Source organism: Hyposmocoma kahamanoa, unplaced genomic scaffold (assembly GCF_003589595.1).
Source record: "Hyposmocoma kahamanoa isolate Upper Pololo Valley unplaced genomic scaffold, ASM358959v1 99417, whole genome shotgun sequence".
NCBI classification, from domain to species: Eukaryota; Metazoa; Arthropoda; class Insecta; order Lepidoptera; family Cosmopterigidae; genus Hyposmocoma; species Hyposmocoma kahamanoa.
Window position 1 is genome coordinate 1 of NW_020655898.1, and position 11,341 is coordinate 11,341.

The 11,341-nt window shown below is 35.4% G+C and overlaps 1 protein-coding gene across 1 annotated transcript; it reads left to right on the top strand.

Annotated features, from left to right (window-relative positions):
• The first annotated feature begins 2,731 nt into the window (after positions 1-2,731).
• LOC113239081 lies at positions 2,732-8,213 on the top strand. Its single transcript, XM_026475949.1, has 4 exons — positions 2,732-3,074; positions 4,891-4,980; positions 6,064-6,170; positions 6,337-8,213. The coding sequence occupies exons 1-4, from the start codon at positions 2,859-2,861 to the stop codon at positions 6,413-6,415; spliced, it is 492 nt and encodes a 163-aa protein (XP_026331734.1). The 5' UTR covers positions 2,732-2,858; the 3' UTR covers positions 6,416-8,213.
• Positions 8,214-11,341: the final 3,128 nt, after the last annotated feature.

The following is an 11,341-nucleotide window of genomic DNA, read 5'->3' on the forward strand; positions in this document are numbered from 1 at the left end:
TGTATAAATGGATTATACACTTAGTTAAAATAACCATAAAGCTAATAGTACAATCACATCACATATGCGTACAGAAGCATGGGAAGGCAACCTATGCTTCAGTACGCTTCTTGGGGTTTTGTTCTGTGGTCTCGTCTACTGTAATATGGTCTGCCTATTTCGACTTCCCGATTGCTACCAACTTCATTAAGGCGATTGAGTTTGTTCTATGGACCTCTGTTTTCTGTCTGAGAGAGATACCCAACAAACTCCATTCCATAGCTGTCATAGTAACATGTAGCTTTGGCACAATCGATCTTGTTAGTGTCAATGACGCAGCTCCACATTAATGACGTTATCCAAAGATTACTACAACTTATTTCAATGAAGTATCATTGGTATAAAAAAGGGTAAAAAAGTACATTATTGTGCACAAGCATACTGATGCTTGAAGTAAGGGGTTGACATATTGACATTATGACAACTATATTTTCTCAAAACAAAACTAAAGCAATGTTGTTAACACTGAAATATTGCTAGTGAAGATTTTAGAAAATTATGGTTGGAAGATCATTCTATTCCTATGTTACACAATTGTGGATATGTTGGAATTAAGTGTTTTTCCTTCCTACTTTTGTAGACATCTTTCTTTTGCTACAAACACAATGATGATAAAACTATTCCTCTCCTTTTCAGGTGGACTAAAAGCGGGTGTGTTGGGTGCAGCTGGCTTTGCAGCATTTTCGACAGCGATAGATTATTACATGCACCAAAGGGGTTAATAAAATATGAACATTGTATATTGAACAAGCATTTTAAATATTAGTTTGTACAGTTAATTTATATTTTGTTTTGTTGACAATTAAAACTTTTTGAATAATTTTAGTATTAATAGTAGAAATAACAGTATCTACAATAACAATATTATTTTCAAACAATGCAAAAAGTCCTCAGAAATTTTCCTATTCATTGACAATTGAGAATGTTCAATGTTCCACTATTATTACCATTATACAATGGTAATAATAGTGGAACATTGAACATAAAGGAACATTAATTTGAGACAGAAGAAAACAATTTTAACTTTTTATTAAAAAAAAGTTACTTCAAAAGTTTGTGGAATTACATCTATTTGCGAAGTTTTATTAAAATTGTGTGAAATCCAATAATTCGGATCCAGAATCATCCCCTAATCTCTTAATCCTTAGAGGTGGAATATTTGGATCAAATTTGAATGGGACCACTACTGAAGTACCCTCCTTCCAAAAAAAAATAATCAAAACAGCTAAAAAATTGTTCCAACGAATAATACACAAAAAAAATCGTGATAATGAGAAGCTTTTTCCATCCTCTGAGAACCTCATTTTTTTACATCTGTTAAAATAATCTGCTTATGTTTACTAACACTTTTTTATATAATATAATATTTCTGTCTCCAAATAAGTCATAATTTCCAACAGTCTTTGCATTTCTCTATTCTCATTGTCATTGAATTTCTATAAATGATTTTTATTCCGTAATTTGCTCAACAGTTTTAAAGTACCTATAAAAAAATAGGTAAATCTACCATCATAACTGCGGTGTGTTAGGAAATGTAGAGTTGGACATTTTGGACAATCCAACGATTTTTGTAAATTATTATAGGTATTTAAAAGGCTTGGAATGAAACAGTGTTGGGCGTTAATCAATTAAATTTCAATCAATAATTCAATCAGATTAAAAAATCAATTCAATTGCAATTGATTTTAATTGCAATTAAAATCAATTCTGGCCGGTTGGGGGGCCCGGTTATGGGACTGGTTGGGGTCCCCGGTTGGGGGGGCCCCGGTTGGAGGCCCAGTTGGGGGGCCCGGTTATAAGGCCCCGGTTGGGGCTTGGACGGGGGGCCTGTTGGGAGCCCCGGTTGGGGGCCCCCAACCGGGCCCCCATAACCAACGCCCTAACTCAATATGCCCTATAAATTTATCATAATTGTCAGTTTTAATTGTTAATTGTTAATCAAAAACATTGAAAAGATTGAAAATTGATTAATTGTTAATTGTAGATGTTTGCGATTAACGACTGATCAATTGTTAGTTGCGAGAACCGCAATCAACAATTGATTAATTGTTAATTGCGGTTCTCGCAACTAACAATTGATCAGTCGCTAATAAATTGCTGTTTCGCAATTGACAATTAATTAATTGTCAATCTTTAATTGCCAGAACAATTAAATTTTGCCCAACACTGGAATGAAAGCATGATGCGCGTTGATGTGGCGAAAGATGTGTGTCAATGGTCACCGTAGCAAGTGAACGGCTGTTTGTTATTTCTGTCTACCCAGGTGGGAAAGGGTGTGAAGTATGTGTCCATGTAAAAAGGCGTTAATAGTATTATTTGTTCTCGTTAGTATTATTACTAAATGTAAAGCGATAGAAACAACAATTGTTCTAAACTAGTAAACAAAGCGGCCTGAAATTTCAAAAAAAATCGTCATTATTCAACAGATAAAAGAAACAAAGTTATCATTTTATAAGTATGTAGAGCATACGTTTATTTGAAAAAAATGTGATGAAATAAAAGTATTTACGAAACTTTTTACCAAGACGTTTTTCTGTTACAAAGACGAAATCAATGTAGATCTAACTGGAATCCGGATCATTTGATTAATTGTATCGTCAGTAGTAATCCTTATTAACTGTCATTGCTCTTTTTTTTACAATAGCAACCGTTATACCCGCCATTTTAAAAATCAACAAAAAAGCAACGGCCGAAAATGTTCGTGTGATCGATTTTTACATGATTTTAATTAATTAATATATAATACCACAGCTATTTTACACAACTTTGTGAAGCGAGATATATTTGAAGGCTGTTAGATATATTTTTTTAGCTGTACTATGAGAGAAACAGAGAAAATGACGGATCCTTTTGCGTCTGACTCTGGTATCGATTCTCCAGCTCACGAAAGTTTGAAGAATGTTGATGGTTGCTATAACAAGAATATATTGAAGAGCAAATCGTTTGCAAATTCACGTCGTGCCTTGCAATCGGGCGCTGAGAAGATTTCCAGGACATTTAGGAGCATGAGAAATACTTTTGGAAACTTGTCCCAGGTAAACTTTGATTGTACCAAAACCATGGATTTAATAACTATTATCAACGCAGGATCAAGGTCAATGCTGCCGCAGCGAGTACGGCAGAATAACCTTGACATTGCTACCGCACTTGCTCTAGTATTTCTTTCATAATTGGACGTAGTTAAGCAAAACCGATCCAATCCACAGAATTATCAAAAAACGAGTTATACGTAGCAAACGGTTCCTGAAGTCTTAACCTCTTAGTAATCTTGTATAGTTCATGAACTACGATCTATTAGGAATATATTCCTGACACTGCAAACGGTACAAATAGCAATTGTTCATTGCTTTTAGTCCGAATGGGAAGCACAATTGTACGTTGCCAGTTCATTCTAAGTCTAATATGTATCTGCATTATGTATGTAGTATATAAGCTTGCAAAAAGTAAGTACTCATATTTTTTGGTAGCTGTGGTATGTATCTGTAAGTATGTATAATATCAACAAATGTACGAGTAAAGGAAATAGTTGTACCTAAATATTAATTTTTAAACACACCATTCTAACTAAAATTTTTGTTTTGTAAAAAAACGATATTTAGTTAGAATGACTGTCTAAACCATAGACATAGAAAAAAAAGGGGAGATATGGTATTGGGGCGTGGTTCGTGTTGTATCGAGGTGACACGCCTACAAACATTGCCAGTGACATGGCGACCATTGTACATACAAGATCTCTCGTAAAACGTGAAAATGCCAAGCTGTAGTGATACACCTTGTAAAAATTGGAGTGAAAACAAAAATTTTAAAACCAGTGAGATAACATTCCACCGGCTATTTGCATTTTTATATACTATTTCTATTATTATTCAATGTTTTCTTGTTGTCTCCATAGACATTTCTAGACTCAAATATAGTGATGTTCATTTACGAAGGCTGATGTTTATTGACAATAAATTTTTACTGAAATATTTGAATTTCTTACTATGATTTTTGTATTTTTAAATATTTAGTACAGTGTACTATTGACCTCATGATACTAGAAGTCTATAGTAGTTTATGTGAATAAAATTACTAGTTTGGAGCGTTCATTCAATGTCCGAGCAAGCAAGGACAAGACACAGACTATCTAAGGAACTAAATTAACTGGAAGACCGACCAAGTTCAGTTGACCGAAGGAACTAACTAGGTTTGTTCTCTCTAAGGACCAATCAGGCACAAGTCAAACAAAAATCCAACATATAAACATAAATAAATATCACAGTAAGGCTAGCATGATAGGGCACAACTAGCGCGAGAGCGACATAAAGTGCAAGATACTGTTATTCTCGCGTATAGATCTCGCGCTTTATGTCGCTCTCGCGCAAGTCGCGGCTTACATTGCTGGCCCTACTGGAGTTACATGACATTGTAAGTTTTGAAAATAAAATAAGAGTAAGAAATACTTTATTACAAATCGACATAAACAACCCTTATTAGTAAAAAAATTAAGAAATTGATTATGTGGATGAATATGTCCATCTAGGACAAATAATATCCCCAAGTTTACAAATAGAGACGAAAATTCAAAGAAGGGTAAGCAACAATTGGGCACGCTATTGGTCGCTCAAAGAGATACTTAAGAATGAAGTAATCCCAATGTCAGACAAGCGCAAAGTCTTCAACACATGCATCCTACCAGTGCTCACATATGGGTGCCAAACATATAGCTTGACTAAGTCTATCAGCCAAAGACTAAAGATGTGCCAACAAGGGATAGAGAGAAGCATGTTACACATCAAGCTGAGTGTTTAACTATGTTCAATTATAATGCACATAGTTTACAAAAGTAATACAAAATGTTATGTTATACAGCATTTCAGACTCGGTGGTAGGCGCAGGCACCGACTCACCGAGAATGGAACGCCGTGCAAGACTCCATCTACTCCAATTGCTAAAAAGAAGGTAAATATTTTTTTCTTTTCATTGAGATATAATAATCGAAAACACCTTGTTACCAGTGTTATAAGTAAGAAACATAGAAAGTAGTAAAAAATGTAGTAGTTACACATAAAGCCTACTTAAAAAGTATTTCAGGTATTGTTAGTGTGCTATAATTTTTGTAGTGCGTCACTTAGCAAACAATACAGATAGTCATTTCTAGTATTGACTGTAAGATTGTTTTAGTCTACTGGTAGCTATAGGTGCTCTATTTAGGGATTGCATATAATTATATTTGTGTTGGTTATAAAATTAATATTGTTGTTTCCATTTTATTTTGACTTGAGATGTTTATAAGTAAAAACTGCCCATTTTTTATTAGAACAATATTGTTTACTAAGTGAAGAGTTGAACATTTTAAAGAATTAAAAATACTTAGGATATAAGATTACTAGTAGAAACTTTAGGAAGCACTACAGCCACACATCATTAGCATGTCTACAATTTCTTAAATAATTTCTAGAAACCTGCCACTCTCTGCAGGTGTGCGTCAGTAGGGTCCCCTACATCGACACATGTTTTTTTATAATATCAAGTGACGGGACAAACAAGTCGTGTGCCTGGTGGTAAGCTACACGCCTGTCTTTAACAGTTGCAGTGCCGCTCAGAGCTTTAATAGTCGTATTCTAGAACTCTACTCAATGCTCAAGTCAGGATTTGAGTATGGTTTAAAGCAGTCGAAATCATACTCAAGTCCCGTGCATTAGGGTCGTATTTCCAGTGCTTGAAATCATACTCAAGTCTGCTCAAGTCCTGACTTGAGCATTGAGTAGAGTTCTGGAATACGACCCTGAATCTCAAAGATCTGAGGGGCACTGCGCCCGTCACCCTGAGACAAGTTGACAAGTCCCATGTACCTGTAATTTCACCAGCTCCCTTGCCCTTCAAAATCGGAACACAGTAATTTTGATATTACTCCTTGGTGGCAGAAATAGGTAAGGTGGCAGTACTACCCTGGACGAACTCATTCGCAAGGAGCTCTACTGCTACTATATTACATTTAGTCTTATTTTCATTGTAACAAATGCTCAAGAATGCGTATTCCAGGTGCTTGGCCGAAGCCCTACTAAGCTGTACAGTCCATTTGGCATAGAAACTCCTTGCAGCAGGGACTTCCGAATGTCACCATATATGCCGGATACACCAGATCATGGGTAAGAGTGAAAACTAAGGAGGTTTGCTCTGTAAGGCTGTCTGCTCAAAACTTTTAAATATATAATTAAATAATTGTAATGAAACACCAAATAACTTTTATCTTTAACCATCTGCTCCATAGTTACGTGTCGTAAAACAATATTTAACGAATTGCTTTTATTGCAGGCTTTCTCCTAAGAGGCGTAAAGGCATCCCCACCTGGCATATCCTGTCGAAGAAGCGGCCGAGAGCCTTGTTCCACTGAGGCTGTACTTAAATGCATAAAATTGTATCCCACCGCTTGAGTAAGATTAGCTTTCTTCTATAATAAATCAATATTTATTTATATGCAATTGGTGCTATATTTGTGTAGTGTATGAGTTAAGGTGAATATCCACTGAAAATGTTTTATAATCATGATTGTGGGTTTAGGATGGGCTTAAAAAATAAAGGTGATTTTTGCATATTATGAGGCAATACAAGGGCTTAGTAAAAGTTTGGTTTAATGGTTGCTTTTAAATATGTTTATATGAGGTAATCACTCTTGGATGGAGGTCAACACACTTGGACGTTTACAATATAGATCTAAAAAGTATGTGGATATAATTTATGATATGAAAAGACTTCTTGTATCATGGTGAACAAGTAAAAGTAACCACAATCCCTGATTAATAAATAAGTGGAAATTCAAACTCCACAATCTTGTGTCTTGAAATACTATATAGCTATAGTTTTTAATACATATGCACATTGCACAGTATTTCAATGCAATGGGAAACCAAGTGAAACAGCTGGTGGTCCATAACATACTGTTTTATTCAAGGCATGTCCTGGGCAAATTTAACAAGAGACAGGAGATTGGACTCACATAATTGGTATTTGCATTCTACATACAATGTTTGGTCATCATGCACTATAAAATGGGCATATTCATCATCCTTACTATTTGGTTTTGAGCTATCTTCATCATGTTTCCGCTTCGCGTCACTCTTACCTCTTCTGTCCTATCTATACATTTCTCCTTCGTGTATTTTATATTTGAAAGATTCTATGAATATAATTATGTGTTATTTACTCTTGTGTTGGGTTTTCGCATTTCTTTTTTTAAATTTCTATTACTGTTATTGTTTACTGATCTCTGCATGATATCTTCTAATTAACATTGTCAAACGCCTTATCTAGGTTGACATATGCTATTTGTGTTAACCTACGTCAAATTCTCCTGCCTATTGCTTATACATTTTTCTCTTGCATAAAGCCTTATCTTAATTTTTGTTCCATTTCACTTTATATAAATATTCTATGTACTTTTTCGATCTTTTTGTTACTTTCTTAATGTTTATAAGTATTTGCCCGTCTTCATTTAAAATACCTGATTATGAGTTTCGTTGCGTATTACAATTTCGTAAGCTATGTCAGTTTTTCACCACCTTCTTATTCTCTTCAGATTCTCTCTATTTGATAATCTTCTGTAACATCATCTATTTTTTTTCTACCATGAAATCTGTAATTTCTGAATCTTAACAGAACTTCGTTGCAAATAGCAGGTACAGACTGTTGTTTTACACATATAGCTATGATTCAGTGTGATGGACTCTCAGGTATAAGTGACTTATTATTCCACATAAAATCACAAAGCTCATTTATTTATAAAACATTTAAATGATAAGTTTCAGTGGATGTAGTGCCTAAAAATGCCTTACTTATCAATATTTCATTGTCTACACTGACAAATGTATGGAATCAATGATTTGTATGAAAGTTGAATGTGATTGGCTTATAAAAGTATTATCGAAATATATTCAGTATTATGGTATGCCAAAATGTTATCAGCTTTATGAGTAAGGTCCAGGTGTAAGAGGAAACGTATTGTGGGAAAACTTGAGGTACGGGATGTAAGCCTATTAAGACTGTGATGTAGCTCTTGCTTGGGGTGTTTTACCAAAATTAAATTAATTTAACAGCAGTTTGCCAGTGTTAACTTAAAAACAGTGTTGGGAAAAATTTAATTGTTCTGGCAATTAAAGATTGACAATTGATTAATTGTCAATTGCGAAACAGCAATTAACAAGATCAATTGTTAGTTGCGAGAACCGCAATTAACAATTAATCAATTTTCAATCTTTTCAATGTTTTTGATTAACAATTAACAATTAAAACTGACAATTATGATAAATTTAAAGGGCATGAGCCACCCAACCGGAGCCCCCAAACCGGACCCCCAAACCGGGGCCCTCAAACCGGGTCCCCCAAACCAGACCCCCAAACCGGGGCCCCCAAACCGGGGGCACCCAACCGGGCCCCACAAACGGGCCCCCAAAGCGACCCCCAACCGGAGCCCCAACCGGGTTCCCAACCGGAGCCCTCAAGCGGGGTTCCCAACCGGGGGCCCCAACCGGCCGGAATTGATTTTAATTGCAAATTTAATTGCAATTAAAATCAATTCAATTGAATTCAATTGCAATTAAAATCAATCGTCAAATTGAATTATTGATTGAAATTTAATTGATTAACGCCCAACACTGCTTAAAAACTAAAAGGCAGCACTGCCAATATGCAACCATTGTGATGGTAATTTGGCGTCCTATACACATATCCATGATTTTTCCTATAATGGAGATAACGCGTTTGTTGACATGATATATATTTATCGATGATGTTGGGTGATAAATATCCCATATATTTTGAAGCAAACAGAAGCTGAGTTAACGTCGTTAACATAGATTTATCATCGCATTGTCTAGATAGTACTTGAATGTTAGAATCACGCAGTATACACGAGTTTTCCCATATGCGTAAAACAAACTGTGTACGCTTTGCTGTGACAATATTAGTCTGCTAATGCGTATTTTAAGACTTTTTATATAAAGTAATTGTATTATGTACCTTCAAGGTAAGGCAGTTTTACTTATTAGTTTAGGCGCTACGCAGGCGACTTCTTTGAGTAAAATTCCATTCTGGCCTTGTTCTTAAAAGAATGTCATCGTCTGTGTCGCGCTTTATTCCTTATGATTTGTGTGCAGCTATATTCTTAATTTTGGGTAATTGTAATAAATTCATAAAATTTTCATCCCCAATAAGAATACTTTGTAATATGTATGAGTAAATTGAAATTTAATATGAAAAGTAAAATAATTCAACTCGACATAACTTAGGGGGGCACCAAACTTCAACGCTCAATCGGCTTAAGCTGGTCATAGAAAAATTTTACGTCCGTGTCGCTTCCGCGTGTCGAAACGCACGTCTTTTCACTTTTATCACATGGACATGAAACTTTTCCTCGTCAGCTTATTACGGTTTCCGGTAAATGTGGTAAGTCCTTAATAGGTTGGAAATGAACCTATTGTTTTCGGATTTAAAATCGCATATATTTGTCAAACTCAACGTGTCAGGCGTTTTATAGGTTTGTTAAAAAAATATTAACGTTATTTATTAGTCTTAAAGAGACAATGCCGTCCAGTGTAGTAAGAGAGCGTTGTGGTATGAATGATGTAATGACTGGAATGATGGGGATGCTTCGATGGGTAGTCATGTAGAAAGAATGAATGTTGGTAGATCTACAACACAAATTTATATAGCGAAGGTGGATGGCGGCGTGGGGAGAGTTAGACCTCGGAGTACATATCTCGATCACATTGGGGATGACCCTAAAAAGACCGGGTTAAAAGTACGAAGAATAAACAGGCTTGTATAAACAGACTAATGAGAATGGAGGAGGCGATGGTTTGTCAGGACTTTAGCATGGTCGCTACCTGACTTGGTGGGAGAAAGACGTATGTACGTTTGTTGTTTAAAAAACAAATTTAGTCGACTTAATTACAATTATTAAAGTGACATCTCTAGACCGCGCCTGGTAGCTGTAAAGGTACCTCCCTGAGTAAAGAAAAACTTCCGTAAATTTGTCACAGATGGCGCTACGGCAAAAAGTCGTTAAAAACAAAGATTTGCAACAACCACAAGGAATAATTCGTTCCGTGGCTTAGTTGGCAGTGTCTGCCACGGTTTGCTGGGAGTCCTTGGTTCGAATTCGACCGGATCGAAATGCATGTCCTATCTTTGTTTAATAATTGTAACAAAGTAGTAGAGTAATTTCACAAAAAAATAATTGAATATCATGGTGGAGAAAACATTCTATAAAACTTAATTACAAATATAGGCGATTTTACATCTAAAATTTTCATTTCCAATAGCAAAAACCTATAAATCTTTAAATCGCTAATAGGTTTAATAGTCTATAGCATTATAATAGACACATGTAAAATTAATTTTAAATAATTGCCCTTTTTATCATAAGACTGATGACTATTTTACCAAAATGAGGTCTTTACTTTTTTGTATTGTATTTGTAAGTTTTGAGGCTGAGATGTATTAATTTGTATTATTTCGTCTTTAGATCTGTTGATGGAGGAGGCTAGTGTTAAGATCTGTATTTAATTAATATTGTATGAGTTTATACATTGTCATATAGCAATAAATTAAGTTTTTTCTACGAAATAATTTGGTTTTTATATCCCTCATTAAATAAATAACTTTTTTTATAACAAAAAACCACGACCTCAAAATTTTGTAGAATTAAATCTATTTGCCAAGTTATAGTGAAATCTGTCAGTAGAAAGTGTATGAAGTCTAATAAACAGGATTGATTCCTTAATTTGTCACACCAAGCACCCAGGGATACGAGGAGAAAGGTTTCACGCGGCCGCCGCGCTGCGACCGCCCAGTTACCACGCCTTCATGTACATTAATGGCGTATCTGAATTCTATTTACTACGCAACAACATTTAAATTCCTCTGAATAATACAACCGCTCGGTCGTCGCGTAGACCATATTCAAGCCAGCTTCGCCCGCGTGCCCGGGACGCTTATTTAAGTTAAAATGTAAAGGCTAAATAAGTAGATCATATTTTGCCATGACGGTTAGACGCACACGGTCGCTGCGCGGTGACAACGCGGACTCCGCTCGGCGACCGCGCGGGATGAAATTCGTGTCGAATAAATGCTCCCTTAGAGGTGGAACATTTTCTTAAAATTTTAATGGGACCTATACTGAGGTACAGGACTACCATAAAAAAAATAATCATCGAAATCGGTTAAAAAATCACTGTCTTTATACAATAACGCAGTATTTCAGAATAGTGTGAGTTTGAACTAAGCATCCAGAGACGAGCAGAGCTAGCGAAAGTTTATACAG

Bases quoted from the DNA above. Each gene is read 5' to 3' on its own strand.
- LOC113239081 (XM_026475949.1), top strand. From the start codon at position 2,859: ATGAGAGAAACAGAGAAAATGACGGATCCTTTTGCGTCTGACTCTGGT. The intron at 3,075-4,890 runs GTAAACTTTGAT...TATGTTATACAG, and splicing joins CTTTTGGAAACTTGTCCCAG to CATTTCAGACTCGGTGGTAG. The intron at 4,981-6,063 runs GTAAATATTTTT...TGCGTATTCCAG, and splicing joins CTCCAATTGCTAAAAAGAAG to GTGCTTGGCCGAAGCCCTAC.